This window comes from Somniosus microcephalus, chromosome 8 (assembly GCF_052327205.1).
Source record: "Somniosus microcephalus isolate GS21.2 chromosome 8, FLI_Smic_1.0, whole genome shotgun sequence".
In the NCBI taxonomy this organism is placed as follows: Eukaryota; Metazoa; Chordata; class Chondrichthyes; order Squaliformes; family Somniosidae; genus Somniosus; species Somniosus microcephalus.
In genome coordinates, this window is record NC_140994.1 from 261546846 (window position 1) to 261564307 (window position 17462).

Genomic DNA, 17462 nt, shown 5'->3' on the forward strand with positions numbered 1-17462 from the left:
AATGGGTGGGTAGAGTCCATGATAGGGGAGAGTGTACATGGGCTGTGGGAGGAGATTAAATGGGTGGGTAGAGTCCATGATAGGGGAGAGTGTACATGGGCTGTGGGGGGAGATTAAATGGGTGGGTAGAGTCCACAATATGGTCGAATATACAAGGGTCGCGGAAGGAGTTGTTTGGCCTACTCATAATCCCTGCTTTCTTATATGTTCTGAAAGACTTGGCTTTCTAAGTGACAATACATTTCCAAACTGCGCACTTTGATTGTAGAGCTGTGATGGTCGGTGATCTGTTTCTTTGGCACAAGTACCACAGACGCTGTGACTACCTGTTCTTTTCCAGTTGATCTCCTGGAGGCGGTGAGGCAATCTGTGCAGAGGTTTCAGGTGCAATACATTGGCTGTCTCCCTGTGGCTAATCCAATGGGTGAGTAAATCCCTCTGTGAAATCCGGGCTACAAACAGGCAGCAGGAAAGCTACCGTCGATCGCTCGTCAATCCTGGCGCGAAGAGCAACGTGAGGCAAAACTAATCTTTGGGCTGCAAACCGAATCTTCTTATTTAAGCAATTTAAAAAAATATAAAATGTGGCAAGTTAGATTCTGTCTTTCTGCCAGTTTTTTTCCTTCATTTCCTAAAGTAAAACCATGGCTCAGTGTGTGGCACGCTCGCCTCTGAGTCAGAAGGATGTGGATTTTAGGTCATGGGTTCAAGTCCCACCCCAGAGACTTGAGCATATAAATCTAGGGCTGACGCTCCCAGTGCAGTACTGAGGGAGCGCCGCACTGTCGGAGGGGCAGTACTGAGGGAGCGCTGCACTGTCGGAGGGGCAGTACTGAGGGAGTGCTGCACTGTTGGAGGGGCAGTACTGAGGGAGCACCACACTGCCGGAGGGGCAGTACTGAGGGAGCGCCGCACTGTCGGAGGGGCAGTACTGAGGGAGCGCCGCACTGTCGGAGGGGCAGTACTGAGGGAGTGCTGCACTGTCGGAGGGGCAGTACTGAGGGAGTGCCGCACTGTCGGAGGGGCAGTACTGAGGGAGCGCTGCACTGTCGGAGGGGCAGTACTGAGGGAGCGCTGCACTGTCGGAGGGGCAGTACTGAGGGAGCGCTGCACTGTCGGAGGGGCAGTACTGAAGGAGCCTGCACTGTCGGAGGGGCAGTACTGAGGGAGCGCCGCACTGTCAGAGGGGCAGTACTGAGGGAGCGCCGCACTGTCGGAGGGGCAGTACTGAGGGAGTGCCGCACTGTCGGAGGGGCAGTACTGAGGGAGTGCCGCACTGTTGGAGGGGCAGTACTGAGGGAGTGCCACACTGTCGGAGGGGCAGTACTGAGGGAATGCCGCACTGTCGGAGGGGCAGTACTGAGGGAGTGCCGCGCTGTCGGAGGGGCAGTACTGAGGAAGCGCTGCACTGTCGGAGGGGTAGTACTGAGGGAGCGCTGCACTGTCGGAGGGGCAGTACTGAGGGAGTGCCGCACTGTTGGAGGGGCAGTACTGAGGGTGCGCTGCACTGTCGGAGGGGCCGTACTGAGGGAGCGCCGCACTGTCGGAGGGGCGGTACTGAGGGAGCGCCGCACTGTCGGAGGGGCGGTACTGAGGGAGCGCCGCACTGTCGGAGGGGCAGTTCTGAGGGAGCGCCGCACTGTCGGAGGGGCAGTACTGAGGGAGCGCCGCACTGTCGGAGGGGCAGTACTGAGGGAGCGCCGCACTGTCGGAGGGGCAGTTCTGAGGGAGAGCCGCACTGTCGGAGGGGCAGTACTGAGGGAGCGCCGCACTGTCGGAGGGGCAGTACTGAGGGAGCGCCGCACTGTCGGAGGGGCAGTACTGAGGGAGAGCTGCACTGTCGGAGGGGCAGTACTGAGGAAGCGCCGCACTGTCGGAGGGGCAGTACTGAGGGAGCACCTCACTGTTGGAGGGGCAGTTCTGAGTGAGTGCTGCACTGTCGGAGGGGCAGTACTGAGGGAGCGCCGCACTGTCGAAGGGGCAGTACTGAGGGAGCGCCGCACTGTCGGAGGGGCAGTACTGAGGGAGAGCTGCACTGTCGGAGGGGCAGTACTGAGGGAGAGCTGCACTGTCGGAGGGGCAGTACTGAGGAAGCGCCGCACTGTTGGAGGGGCAGTACTGAGGGAGAGCTGCACTGCCGGAGGGGCAGTTCTGAGGGAGAGCTGCACTGTCGGAGGGGCAGTACTGAGGGAGTGCCGCACTGTCGGAGGGGCAGTACTGAGGGAGCGCCACACTGTCGGAGGGGCAGTACTGAGGGAGAGCTGCACTGTCGGAGGGGCAGTTCTGAGGGAGTGCTGCACTGTCGGAGGGGCAGTACTGAGGGAGCGCCGCACTGTCGGAGGGGCAGTACTGAGGGAGAGCTGCACTGTCGGAGGGGCAGTACTGAGGGAGAGCTGCACTGTCGGAGGGGCAGTACTGAGGAAGCGCCGCACTGTCGGAGGGGCAGTACTGAGGGAGCGCCGCACTGTTGGAGGGGCAGTTCTGACGGAGCGCCGCACTGTCGAAGGGGCAGTACTGAGGGAGCGCTGCACTGTCGAAGGGGCAGTACTAGGGGAGCGCCGCACTGTCGGAGGGGCAGTACTGAGGGAGCGCTGCACTGTCGGAGGGGCAGTACTGAGGGAGTGCTACATTGTCGGAGGTGCCATCTTTAAGATGAGACGTTAAACCGAGTTCCCGTCTGCTCTCTCAGGTGGACATAAAAGATCCCACGGCCACTATTTCGAAGAAGAGCAGGGGAGCTCTCCCTGGTGTCCTGGGGCCAATATTTATCCCTTAATCAACATCACTAAAACAGTTTATCTGGTCGCTATCACACGGCTGTTTGTGGGATCTTGCTGTGCACAAATTGGCTGCTGCATTTCCTACATTACAACAGCGACTACACTTCAAAAGTATTTCATTGGCTGTAAAGCATTTTGAGACGTCCTGAGGTTCGGAAAGGCGCTATAAAAATGCAAGTCTTTCTTTCTCTGATTCCTTCTTTCTTTTTCTCTCTCCTGAGGATACCGACTCCTGCTGGAGAATTGCTTACGGCCTCGGCAGCTGGGATCAGGCTCCTTTTTTTAGTCCATTCTCGGGATGTGGGCGTCGCTGGCAAGGCCGGCATTTATTGCCCGTCCCTAGTTGCCCTCGAGAAGGTGGTGGTGAGCCGCCTTCTTGAACCGCTGCAGTCCGTGTGGTGAAGGTGCCCCCACAGTGCTGTTAGGGAGGGCGTTCCAGGATTTTGACCCAGCGACGATGACGGAAGCTGAGTTATGAGCAGAGTATTCAGAAGTTGGGAATATTAACTCTGAAGAGAAGATTCAGGGGTGATTTTATATAAGTATTCAAAATCCTATAGACAAGCGTCAATGTATTTAATGTAGTCACAAATTGTACAGGAAACCATAACCTCAAACGTAGAAGGGGGAGGGTGAAAAGTCTGGATTACTTTATGCAGTGAATTGTCATTGCGTGCCGAAGGAGGCTGTAGGTGGTGATTGTATCATCGAAGATAGGAGCAGGAGTAGGCCATTCGGCCCCTCGAGCCTGTTCCGCCATTTAATGCGATCATGGCTGATCATCCAAACTCAGTACCCTGTCCCTGCCTTCTCCCCATATCCCTTGATCCCTTTAGCCTTAAGAAATATATCTAACTCCTTCTTGAATATATTTAATGAATTGGCCTCTACTGCCTTCTGTGGTAGAGAATTCCACAGGTTCACCACTCTCTGGGTGAAGAAATTCCTCCTCATCTCTGTCCTAAATGGCTTACCCCTTATCCTTAGACTGTGACCCCTGGTTCTGGACTCCCCGACCATCGGGAACATCCTTCCTGCATCTAGTCTGTCTAGTCCTGTTAGAATTTTATAAGTTTCAATGAGTTTCTCTCTTTAAAAGGGGTATCAAGAAGGAGGTGGATAAGTACCTGGACTGCAATGGCCTGCTCTCTTCCTGGACAGGCCGAGGTTCTTACGAAGTGGTTACTTTTATCCCAGTGAATCAATCTGAATCCTGTGTCTCAACCAAGTGTCCATTTTTCATGTGCGACCCGATACAGCGAGGGGTTACGAACATAAGAACTGGGAGCAGGAGTCGGCCACACGGCCCCTCGAGCCTGCTCCGCCTTTCAATAAGATCATGGCTGATCATCAACCTCAACTCCACTTTCCCGCCCGATCTCCATATCCCTTGATTCCCCTAGAGTCCAAACATTTGCCGATCTCTGTCTTGAATATACTCAATGACTGAGCATTCACAGTCCTCTGGGGTAGAAAATTCCAAAGATTCATAACCCTCTGAGTGAAGAAATTCCTCCTCATCTCAGTCCTTAATGGCCGACCCCTTATCCTGAGACTGTGACCCCTAGTTCTAGACACTCCAGCCAGGGGAAACAACCTCTCATCATCTACCCTGTCAATACCCTTCAGAATCTTATATGTTTCAATGAGATCACCTCTCATCCTTCTAAACTCCAGAAAGTATAGGCCCATTCTGCACAATCTCTCATCATAGGACAGCCCTCTCATCCGAGGAATCAATCTAGTGGACCTTCGTTGCACCGCCTCCAAGGCAAGTATATCCTTCCTTAGATAAGGAGACCAAAACTGTGCAAAGTACTCTAGGTGTTTTGAAGAAGGGTCAAACCCGAAACGTCAACTCAAATTTCTCTCCACGGATGTTGCCTGGCTTGCTGAGTTTTTCCAGCATTTTCTGTTGTTATTTCGGATTTCCAACATCTGCAGTATTTTGCTATCGTACTCTAGGTGTGGTCTCACCAAAGCCCTGTACAATTGTAGCAAGATTTCTGTAAGGGCCACAGTGTCAGTTTTACGGCTAGACGCCAAGGTGTAAATCTATCCATGTATCAGCGGGCTATTTCAATGGAAGGAGTCTGTAATATATGCATTAAACATTGAAAAGAAGGAACTTGCATTCATACAACACCTTTCACGACCTCCGGACGTCCCAAAGCGCTTTACAGCCAATGAAGTACTATTTTGAAATGTAGTCGCTGTTGTAATGTAGGAAAAGCAGTGGCGAATTAGCACAGCAAGCTCCCACAAACAGTAATGAGGTAACAACAGAAAATGCTGGAAAAACTCAGCAGGCCAGGCAACATCCGTGGAGAGAGAAACAGAGTCAATGTTTCAGGGCGAAGACCTTTGTCAGGACTGAGAAAAAACACAGGAAATGAAACAGATTAAAAGGCCAGTTTGGGGGTTGGGAAATGGGGATGAAAGAACAAAAGAGAAGTGAAGAGACATTAAGAGGTATTCAAAACCAGACGAGATGGTGGTCGGACTAGTGGAGACAAAAGACGGCTCTCGATTAGGTGTGAAATGCGCTGGCAGAATGAGAGACAGCTGAGTAATGAGGTAATCTGTTTTAGTGATGTTGGTTGAGGGATAATTATTAGCCAGGACACTGGGAATAATGCCCCTGCTCTTCTTCGAAATAGTGGCCTTGGGATCTTTCACATCCACCTGAGAGAGCAGACGGGCCCTCGGTTTAACGTCTCATCCAAAAGACGGCACCTCCGACAGTGCAGCACTCCCTCAGCGTGTCAGCCTAGAACTGTGTGCTCAAAGTCTCGTGGAGTAGGGCTTGAACTCACAACTTTCAGATTCAAGAGGCAAGGAGTGCTGCCCACTGAGCCATGGCTGACACTAAAGTTAAATTGGTACTTAACAGCATAAAGACTCGCTTAATGAGGAGATTTATATTCCTGCAATAACACTCAACCCCTCTGGCCCAGAAAGGGAACAATTGAAACTGTGGAGTCTCATTCCTTCAGGTAGTAAATTGTTGTTGGAGATTTTAAAAATTTAACATTTTCGGTTTTTAAATATTTTTCTTACTTTTCCTTTCTGTCTCTTTTCTCTCTCTTAATCCAATCTTTCTTTCCCTCTCTTTCTGTACCTGATTTGACTGTAATTCACCCGACTTCCTCTGCCGTTATTCCTCTGTTTCTTTCTCAATCCTGAACTCCAGTGGGTTAAGGAGATCGACTCTTGGTCCTGTCGTTCACCAAGGCCCCAGATGCTCCGTTACCCTCGTTGTTATCAACTCGCGTTTGCAGCAAGTTATGACGCAAAACTTTTTTGAGCTGAAGGATGCAGGAAAAAGTTTAACTAACGGGGAACGCCACGAGATGCCCCACTCCAGCAAATTCTGGGCCGTTATTAATCTTTTTATCGGTTGTTTTTTGTAATATATTTGTGCAGTATGTCTTTGCATTGGCGCTTATTCTCTTTGGCCCTGAATTTCCGATCGGAGGCTTCTTGTGGGCGGATGCCTCTGATCGTAACAAAAATCGACGCACTTACCCGCTGGCTCCGCAGGTCCCGAGGCTTCCGATCCCTGGGCCTCTCCACTACGAAACGAGCAGAGGCCCAGGGGGCGCAGGCGGTTCGCAAGCGTCCCTGAGATCACGTGGGCCACGGGGAACCAATCAAGGAAGGGAATCCCCCTGCACACTTTTGACAGGTCCGTAGGCACAGAGGATTCTTGGCAGATCGTAAGTGCTGGTTTGGGTCGCAGGCCTGAAACCGGCACTTGCGCGGCCCCTAGGGGCCCGTACACACCTCGTACGCACCTGTGGGGCTTGAAAAATCCGCCCCAATATGTTTCATTAGTTTATATCCTATTGGTATATATTTTTATGAATTGATACCTTAGTGTAATTTTATTGGTATATGATTTTACCTGGATATTTGTATCAAGATATAGGGGGAAAAATTCAGTTGGTTGTGCCTCCCGTTAGCACCTTAAGAGGGCGCTAATGGGGCGCAAAGCAACTAGCGCCCGGGCACGGTGATGTTTGCGCCGCTCGCGAAATTAACTAGACATTTTGCGGCGGCGCTAAACACTACCGCCACGATCTCCTGCGCCGGCAGATTGTGACATCAGTCGACTGCGCAACACCCCGGTAGCGCCCCGGACCAGATATTGAGTGGCGCCCCCTGCCTTACCGCCTGCCACTAGCAATGACAGGTTGAGGGGAGCGTTATGCTGTCAGAAAGGGACTGGGGGAGCGCTATTTAAAGGCGACCGCTTCCTGCCTTTTTTTATTGGTGACATTTTTGCACCACGCATTCTGAGAGAGAGAGAGAGACTTCTGGAGAGATTCAACGCTGTGTGAAGGAGTTTTGGGTACTGAGCAGCACTTTGCAGGTTCATTTTGATTTGCCCTTCCTTGCTTCGCCAGCGCTCTGAGGTAGCGCCTCGCTCCTCGGCCTTTGCGCCTTAAGACATGTGTGAAGCGCCAGATTTAGCGCTCCAATCACCTCCAGGGGCGATAGAAGCCAAGTTTGCCGTCGGAGGTGATAATTAGCGCCAGGCGCTAAACTTTGCGCACGGCCGATAATGGCGCCCCAAATGGGGCGATACTGAATTTTTCCCCATATTCTTTTGTCGGTACATAGTTTTATTTTTTATTGGTATATTTCTCTGGCTTTCTTTCTAATTTTCTCGACGTTGATGTATTTCTAGGAATGAAGCTGGTGAACGGAGTGATAAGGGGTCTGCTGGATTCGATGGACAGACATGACTGGGTGTCGGTTCTCCTGCAGGTCACGGATACCACGCTGTCTGTTTGCAAGGGGGAGGTGAGCCCGGGGCCAGATCCAGAGCAGGCTCGGGGGTCCGGGGGGCCCTACTCCTGCTCCTAATTCTTACGTTCAAATCTCCAAATCACATTTGTTTCCTCACCGCCAATGCCGCAGGAACAACGGTTCCAAGAAAACGATTATTACCGTTCACAAGCAATCCAGAGGGAATCGTTATTTCGTTCCATGGACTGTACGCAATCCCCAGCGTTCAGTTTTCATTCCTTCAGCTGCCTGGGCCCCCAAGCTCTGGGATTCCCTCCCTACACCTCGCCACCCCTCCATCTCTCTCTCGCCTCCTTTAAGGCACTCCTTAAAACCTATCTCTCGGACCAAGCTTTTGGTCGCCTGGTCCTAATATCTCCTTACGTGGCTCGGTGTCAAATTTTGTTTTTTTTAAGCGCTCCTGGAGTACCTTGGGACGTTTTACTACATTAAAGGCGCTGTATAAATTCAAACTGATGTAGTTCTTCACCATCACCACGGGGCATTGGTTTACGGTGACTGACTGAGCCAATCCTGTTTTTATTGAATGGAATTCTGCTGTTACTCGCCAGTCAACAGTTTGCCTCAGTCGGTACGGGATACGGTAGCATTGTGGTTATCTTACTGGACAAGTACCCCAAAGGCTTGGACTAACTGATCCTGGAGGCAAGTTCATAATCTTACCACGGCAGCTGGGGAATTTAAATTCAGTTAATTAAATAAATCTGGAATGAAAAGCTAGTGTCAGTAATGGTGACCGTGATTGTTGTTTAAAAACCCCATCTGGTCCACTAATGTCCCTTTTAGGGAAGGAAATCTGCCGTCCTTACCCGGTCTGGCCGATACATGACTCCAGACCCACAGCAATGTGGTTGACTCTTTAACTGCCCTCTAGTGGCCGAGCCAAGCCACTCGGTTGTCGTTAAGATGGGCAATAAATGTTGGCCTTGCCGGCGATGCCCTCATCCCATTAAACAAATTTTTAAAAAGCTGATCTGAGAGTTTGCCATTGCTGGTATTGGCAGAGCTTGCCAGGGGGGGCGGCGGCGCGAGGTGGGGGGGGAAAGTGAGGCAATAAATGGAATTTAGGTTGATTCAGCCTCTGAATTTGCTGTGCCTTTACCCTGCTCGAGGAGACGTCCCTTACCTCCACTTGCTGTCTTTACCCATGTCCCATTTGAGGTTTGTATGGGGAAAGCAGGGAGACAGACCCACATTCCACCCTGATTGTGGGAACTGTATTCTTCATGTTCCATTCCACAAAAACTGCAAACCACCAGCACCACAACCAGCAGCAGAATGATGGAAGAGACTCACAAAGTGATGTATGGGAAGACTGAACAGGCTGGGGCTCTTTTCTCTGGAAAAGAGAAGACTGCGGGGTGACCTGATCGAGGTCTTTAAGGTTATGAAAGGGTTCGATAGGGTAGACGTAGAAAAGATGTTTCCACTTGTGGGGGAGACCAGAACTAGGGGCCATCAATATAAGAGAGTCACTAATAAATCCAATAGGGGAGAAAGCAACTGAAGGATATGTTGATGGGGTTCGATGAAGAGGGGTGGGAGGAGGCTCGTGCAGTGCACAAAGCACCAGCGTGGACTGGTTGGGCCGAATGGCCTGTTTCTGTGCTGCAAACACTTTAATTTCTCAATTGGTTAAAAGAATTGGAATAAAGCAACAATCAGTTTAGAACATGAGGGAAGAACATAAGAAATAGGAGCAGGAGTAGGCCACTTGGCCCCTCGAGCCTGCTCCGCCATTCAATAAGATCGTGGCTGATCTCGGGCTCAAAGCCACTTCCCCGCCCGCTCCCCATAACCCTTCACTCCCGTATCTTGCAAAAATCTGTCTATCTCCACCTTAAATGTATTTAATGACCCAGCCTCCACGGCTCTCTGGGGCAGAGAATTCCACAGATTTACGACCCTCTGAGAGAAGAAATTCCTCCTCATCTCAGTTCTAAAAGGGCGACCCTTTATTCTGAAACTATGCCCCCCCGAGTTCTAGATTTCCCCACGAGGGGAAACATCCTCTCTGCACCAACCCTGTCGAGCCCCCTCAGTATCTTATATGTTTCAATAAGATCACCTCTCATTCTTCCAAATTCCAATGAGTATAGGCCCAACCTGCTCAACCTTTCTTCATAAGTCAACCCCCTCATCTCAGGAATCAACCGAGTGAATCGTCTCTGAACTGCCTCCAATGCAAGTATATCCTTCCTTAAATAAGGAGACCAAAACTGTACACAGTGCTCAAGGTGTGGTCTCACCAATACCCTGTACAGTTGTAGCAGGACTTCCCTGCTTTTATACTCCAACCCCCTTGCAATAAGGAGAATGTGAAGGAGCTTTACTCCCCAGCTCAGTAACCAACCCTTCTATTCTCTTAAGCAGTCAGGCAACGCAAGGAGGTTTACTGTTTGCATGTTGTTCACCAAGGTCGCAGCTCAGCAGCCGTCCAACCTCTCAGGTGGACGTAAAAGATCGCATGGCAAAGAAGAGCAGGGGGCGTTCTCCCCGGTGTCCGGGGGTCAATATTTATCCCTCAATCAACATCACTAATTAAAAAAAACAGATTATCTGGCCATTATCACATTGCTATTTGTGGGAGCTTGCTGTGTGCAAATTGGCTGCCGCTTTTCCTATATTACAACAGTGACTGCACTTTAAAAAGTACTTCATTGGCTGTAAAGTACTTTGGGAGTAAAGGTCCTTCACATTCTCCTTCCCTCATGTTTTAAACTGATTGTTGCTTTATTCCAATTCTTTTAACGAGTTGAGAAATGATGTGATTGCGTTGTATTACAAAGTGTTTGCAGCACAGAAACAGGCCATTCGGCCCAACCCAGTCCACGCTGGTGCTTTGTGCACTGCCTGGGCCTCCTCCCACCCCTCTTCATCGAACCCCATCAACATATCCTTCTATTGCTTTCTCCCCTATTGGGTTTATTTGGGATGACCTGAGGTCGCTATAGCAATGCATAGAAACATAGAAACATAGAAGACAGGAGCAGGAGTAGGCCATTCGGCCCCTCAAGCCCGCTCCGCCATTCAATGAGATCGTGGCTGATCATCCAAATTCACTACCCTGTCCCTGCCTTCTCCCCATATCCCTTGATCCCTTTAGCCTTAAGAAATATATCTAACTCCTTCTTAAATATATTTAATGAATTGGCCTCTACTGCCTTCTGTGGTAGAGAATTCCACAGGTTCACCACTCTCTGGGTGAAGAAATTCCTCCTCATCTCTGTCCTAAATGGCTTACCCCTTATCCTTAGACTGTGACCCCTGGTTCTGGACTCCCCCGACCATCGGGAACAGCCTTCCTGCATCCAGTCTGTCTAGTCCTGTTAGAATTTTATAAGTTTCAATGAGATCCCCTCTCGTTATTCTATGCGAGTTCTTTCTTTCTTTCAACATACTTTTGAGCTGGAGGATGCGGAGGAACTAATGGGACGTGCGCCGTGAGATAAGCACATGAGGGAGAAAGGAATAGAAAGATATATTGATGGGGTGAGATGAAGAGGAGGCTGGTGTGGAGCACGGAACCTGATGGGCCGAATGGCCTTTTCCCGTGTGGTAAATAGTCTCTGCGAGGTCCTCCCGCTCCAGCAGCTCTCTGGGCCAAGCTGTTTGGCGGGAGTGTATTATTGAGTGAGGTATATATATATTTATTTATTTATTTTTTGTCCTGTTCAGGAGAGCGGGGAGCCGTGGTGGGAGTGCCGCGTGCGGTACCTGACGTTCCTGGGGGTCGGGAGGGACCCCCGCACCTTCGGCCTCATCGTGGACGCGGGACGCCAGCATTTCGAGTGCCACGTCTTCTGGTGCGAGCCGGACGCCGGCGGCGTTTCCGAGGCCGTTCAGGCCGCCTGCATGGTGAGTCCCACCGGGCGGGCGTGGGAGGAGGCCATTCCGGCCCATCGTGCTCTGTGTCGGCTCTGTGTGTTAGACCCACTCCCCGCCCCCCCCCCTGCTCTTTCCCCGTAGCCCTGCAATTGTTTCCTTTTCAAATATTTATCCAATTCCCTTTTGAAAGTTGCTATTGAATCTGCTTCCACCGCCCTTTCAGGCAGCGCGTTCCAGATCACAACAACTCGCTGCGTAAAAAAAATTCTCCTCATCTCACCTCTGATTCTTTTGCCAATTATCTTAAATCTGTGCCCTCTGGTTACCAACCCTCCTGCCAGTGGAAACAGTTTCTCCTTATTTACTCGATCAAAACCCTTCTCGGTAACCTTGTGCTGTCCTTCCGTCCAACAGCTGCAGTACCAGAAGTGCTTGGTGGCCGCGACTCCCCCGGCGAGACCCAAGAGCGCCTTCCGCTCGCAGCCAGCAACCGCGGCCCTGAAGAAGCACTCGTCGGCCACCGCGATCGACGCCGCGGGATCCGCGTCCGGCGGGCTACAGCTCTCCGCCCCCAAGGGCGCCGGCGGCTCCAACCTGAGGCGCGGCATGCTGGCGCTGATCGACACTTTCAAACCCAAGCAGCCCGTGCTACAAATGCCGTAGCGTTGCTGAGGGAGGATGGCGGGGCGGGGGAAGGGCGCGCGAGGGGGGAGAGGGAGCCGCGTGGGGAGAGGGAGGGGGAGGCAAAGCCCGCGAGGGAAGGACGGAGGATTTTAACCAGTAGTGCACCCGAGGTGTTTTGATGACGATAGAAGTAGCCGTGAGTTGCGTCCGTTTTTATTTTGTACGCGGGACCTGGAGCGAAGGGGAGAATTCCCGCTCGGAAAGTTGCGGGGTTGTAAGAACGGTGTGGCGAGGCCGAGTTCTGTTCGATCCCAATTTTCTGGCTGCGGGTGACACTGGAGGCCGCAAGATTCCCGGGGGATGGGCTCACTCCACCGGCACAAGCTCATGGCAGAGCCGACCGCCCTTCTGCCCTGGACCCACCTCACCGAGGAGGGCGCGGATTTCCGTCATCGATTCTTCCCCAATCGACCGGCGCTACTTTGCCGGAAGAATTCACGGAGAAACGGTGTCAGTGGAATCCCCGGGGAAATGAATCCCCCAGTCCCACTGCCTGCCAGGACACAGGAACAGGAGGAGGCCATTCGGCCCCTCGAGTCTGCTCCGCCATTCACTCAGATCATGGCTGATCTGCACCTCAATGCCATTTACCTGCCTTGGCTCCATATCCCTCAATACTCTTACCCAACAAAAATCTCCCGATCTCAGTCTTGAAAGCTCCAATTGGCCCTCAGCATCCAGAGCTTTTGGGGGAGAGAATTCCAGATTTCCACCACCCTTTGTGTGAAGAAGTGCTTCCCGACATCACCCCTGAACGGCCTGGCTCTCATTTTAAGGTTCTGCCCCCTTGTTCTGGACTCCCCCCACCAGAGGAAATAGTTTCTCTCTCTCGCTACCCGATCAACTCCTTTAATCATCTTAAACACCTCGATTAGATCGCCCCCTCAAACCAATACAAGCCTAGTCTATGCAACCTGTCCTCATAATTGAACCCTTTCAGTCCCGGTCTGATTCTGGTGAATCTCCCTCCAAGACCGCTGTGGGAGCAGCTGCCCTGATACAGCCTTGAAAGAGGGAAGCGGGCCCCTCCCCAGCTAAGGGGGCCCCCAAGATTCCTCTGGTCCGAAGACAACACTCGATGATTTAAGGTAATTGAGCCCCTCTGGAATCGACCCCGATACCTGGGATGGCAGGAATCACGTATGAGGAGAGATTGGGTCGATTGGGCTTGTACTCGCTGGAGTTTAGAAGAATGAGAGGGAATCTCATTGAAACTTATAAAATTCTAACAGGACTCGACAGACTAGATGCAGGAAGGATGTTCCCGATGGTCGGGGGAGTCCAGAACCAGGGGTCACAGTCTAAGGATAAGGGGTAAGCCATTTAGGACTGAGATGAGGAGGAATTTCTTCACCCAGAGTGGTGAACCTGTGGAATTCTCTACCACAGAAGGCAGTGGAGGCCAATTCATTAAATATATTCAAGAAGGAGTTAGATATATTTCTTCAGGCTAAAGGGATCAAGGAGTATGGGGAGAAGGCAGGGACAGGGTACTGAATTTGGATGATCAGCCATGATCGCATTGAATGGCGGAGCAGGCTCGAGGGGCCGAATGGCCTACTCCTGCTCCTATCTTCTGTGTTTCTATGTTTAGTCTACTGAAGGCTTGGGGCCCTTTCTAAGTCATCAGTAGGACTCATCCCGGCTCTCCCGTTGGCTGTGGGTGGCATTGAAGCCCACCAAGGACACAATGAGCAGGTTCTCCCGGTGGAGTGTGAGAAGCCAGGGGGACCGCTCCACGCTTCCAAGGTTACCACAGCGGCCTCGGAGGGGGTGCTGCGCAAATTCACCAGAATGAAACCGTGGCTTAAAGAGTTAAATTATGGCAGGTTGCCTGGTCTAGACTTATATCTAGAAGATTAAGGCAGTGGGGGGGGGGGGATCTATAAGGGGTCAGCCATTTAAGACTGAGATGAGGAAGAATTTCTTCACTCAGAGGGTGGTGAATCTTTGGAATTCTCTGCCCCAGAGGGCTGTGGTTGCTGAGTCGTTGAGTATATTCAAGGCTGAGATCGATAGATTTTTGGACTCTAGGGGAATCAAAGGATATGGAGATCGGGCGGGAAAGTGCAGTTGAGGTCCAAGGTCAGCCATGATTTTATTGAATGGCGGAGCAGGCTCGAGGGGCCGTATGGCCGACTCCTGCTCCTATTGCTTATCTTCTAACCTCCCCCCCCCCCCCCAGATATGTCCCCTTGGTGAGGGGGAGGGGTAGGCACGGTGGCATAGTGGTTGGCACTGTTGCCTCACAGCGCCAGGGACCCGGGTTCAAATCCGGCCTCGGGTGACTGTGTGGAGTTTGCACATTCTCCCCGTGTTTGCGTGGGTTTTCTCCGGGTGCTCCGGTTTCCTCCCACAGTCCAAAGATGTGCGGGTTAGGTTGATTGGCCATGATAAAAAAAAATTGGCCCTTAGTGTTAGGGGGGATTAAATACGTGGGGTTACGGGGATAGGGCTTGGGTGGGATGGCTGTCGGTGTAAGGACCGGGTGCTAGGGTTTGGATGATCAGCCATGATCTCGTTGAATGGCGGAGCAGGCTCGAAGGGCCGAATGGCCTACTCCTGCTCCTATCTTCTATGTTTCTATCAGCCCATGGGCCCCCCTCATCAGAATTTAAAGGGGCAGTGCCGGTGTAATCAGTTTCCGCCTCAATTCCTCCCCTCCCCCACCCCACCAGAGTGGAAATCTTCCTTCCCACTCTCGCCTCACCCCCAGGAATTTTGGAGCCTTCCTGTTTCACCGACTAATGTTTCAGCCAATTGAAAATGTTCTTGCAGATTATGTTATCACGTTGTGACGTCATAATGATCTGACCACAACGGTTGGTGAAGAGAAATGTCGTGAACAGCCCACTGTTTATTAAATAAACTTCTAAAGTATGAAAATGAGAATGGTGGCATTTTTAATGAATCGAGCCCACAGATTTCAGCGGGAAACCTGATCCTGAGACTATGAACCTGCTCTCCAGGGCTCATGGGCCCAAACTTTACCTCAGAGCCGTCAGAGTATCTCCGGATAGTTTTGACCGTCAGCACAAGACCAGCTTCTGTTGGGTCAAGAGAGAAGCTGGGTGGCCCCTCCAGTCATGGGAGGCCCTTCAAGCAGAGGCCCAGGGTTAAGACTCAAAATTGCAGACCAACTTTCTCCTCTGCACTCACCAGTCATCGCAACATCCAACAGCTTAAGCTGGATGGTGCATGTGGCTCTAGCCTGAGGCAGAGAGCACCTGCGGGTAGGAGGGAGGACAGTAGCAGTATGTTTGTGTGTGTGTGCTTGGCTGTTGTAGCAGAGCCTGGTCTCCAATCCTCTTGGATCCCCTTGTCATTGGACCAAGACCTTGCTCTGTCAAGCCCCGTGGTAGCTGGTGTGCAACGGCCACCCCACGTTAAAATAATCCACGCACAGGCATCTTCCACCCTTCAAAATGAAGTTCGGGACCTGGAACGTCAGGACCCTCATGGACAACCCCAACAGATGTAATATCTCCAAATTTGCCGACGACACAAAGCTGGGTGGGCGTGTGTGCTGCGAGGAGGATGCCGAGAAACTCCAGGATGATTTGGACAGGTTGGGTGATTGGGCAGAAGCATGGCAGATGCAATATAACGTGGATAAATGTGAGGTTATCCACTTTGGTGGCAAAAACAGGAAGGCAGATTATTATCTGAATGGCAATAAATTGGGAGAAGGGGAAGTGCAACGAGACCTGGGTTTCCTTGTGCACCAGTCGCTGAAGGTAAGCATGCAGGTGCAGCAGGCGGTTAAGAAGGCAAATGGTATGTTGGCCTTCGTAGCGAGAGGGTTTGAGTGCAAGAACAAGGATGTCTTGCTGCAGTTGTACAGGGCCTTGGCGAGACCACATCTTGAGTATTGTGTGCAGTTCTGGTCGCCTTATCTGAGGAAAGATGTTCTTGCCATGGAAGGAGTGCAGCGAAGATTCACCAGGCTGATACCTGGGATGGCAGGAATGATGTATGAGGAGAGATTGGGTCGATTGGGCTTATACTCGCTGGAGTTTAGAAGAATGAGAGGGGATCTCATTGAAACTTATAAAATTCTGACAGGACTGGACAGACTAGATGCAGGAAGGATGTTCCCGATGGTCAGGGAGTCCAGAACCAGGGGTCACAGTCTAAGGATAAGGGGTAAGCCATTTAGGACAGAGATGAGGAGGAATTTCTTCACCCAGAGAGTGGTGAACCTGTGGAATTCTCTACCACAGAAGGCAGTAGAGGCCAATTCATCAAATATATTCAAAAAAGAGTTGGATATATTTCTTAAGGCTAAAGGGATCAAGGGATATGGAGAGAAGGCAGGGACAGGGTACTGAATTTGGATGATCAGCCATGATCGCATTGACTGGCGGAGCAGGCTCGAGGGGCCGAATGGCCGACTCCTGCTCCTATCTTCTATGTTTCTATGTAACAGTGACCAGACCGGAACACCGTACTGCTACAGAGACTGTAGGTCCCCCATTGGACTCATCAGTCACCCGAGAACTCCAGTTTAATGTGGAAGCAAGTCATCCTCGGTTCCGAGGGACTGCCTAAGATAAAAGAACCACCTAAGGAAGGATATACTTGCCATCGAGGGAGTGCAACAAAGGTTCACTAGATTGATTCCTGGGATGGGGGGGGGGGGGGGATTGTCCTATGAGGAGAGATTGAGTATCAGGGTCGGGAAAGTATCGGATCAGGGTTGCAATTAATGGCGGAAGTGGTTTAACTGACGCACATTACACAACATGGGCAAAACCTCGCTGGGCCACATCACTGAAAGATGACGTGTCAACAACAACATCATCAAAGAAAATTTGACAGCGAGCCGCATAAGGAGATATTTGGACAGGTGACCAAAATCTTGGTCAAAGAGGTAGGTTTTAAGGAGCATCTTAAAGGAGGAGAGGTGGAGAAGTTTAGGGAGGGAAATTGCAGAGCTTAGGGCCCAGGCAGCTGAAGGCACGGCCACCAGTAAGAACAGAATAGGAGCAGGAGTCGGCCATTCAGCCCCTCGAGCCTGCTCCTCCATTCAATAAGATCATGGCTGATCTTCAACCTCATCTCCACTTTCCCGTCCGATCCCCATATTCTTTGATTCCCCTAGAGTCCAAAAATCTAACGATCCCTGTCTTGAATATTCTCAACGACTGAGCCTCCACAGCCCTCTGGGGCAGAGAATTCCAAAGATTCACCACCCTCTGAGTGAAGAAATTTCTCCTCAGCTCAGTTCTAAATGGCCGACCCCTTATTCTGAGACTGTGACCCCTGGTTCTAGACTCCCCCATGAGGGGAAACATCCTCCCTAAATCTACCCTGTCAAGCCCCATCAGAATCTTATATGTTTCAATAAGATCA

General features: G+C 51.3%; 1 protein-coding gene across 2 annotated transcripts in view; it reads left to right on the plus strand.

Annotated features, from left to right (window-relative positions):
• apbb3 (amyloid beta (A4) precursor protein-binding, family B, member 3) overlaps nt 1–12097 on the plus strand; it is a 127329-nt gene extending 115232 nt beyond the window's left edge. For both annotated transcript variants that reach the window (XM_085996002.1, XM_085996003.1), the window contains 4 exons: nt 341–424; nt 7474–7589; nt 11274–11453; nt 11838–12097. In XM_085996002.1, the coding sequence (XP_085852128.1) occupies nt 341–424; nt 7474–7589; nt 11274–11453; nt 11838–12086 (629 nt within the window). In that variant the 3' untranslated portion in view covers nt 12087–12097. The remainder of the gene's footprint in view (nt 1–340; nt 425–7473; nt 7590–11273; nt 11454–11837) is intronic.
• Nucleotides 12098–17462: the final 5365 nt, after the last annotated feature.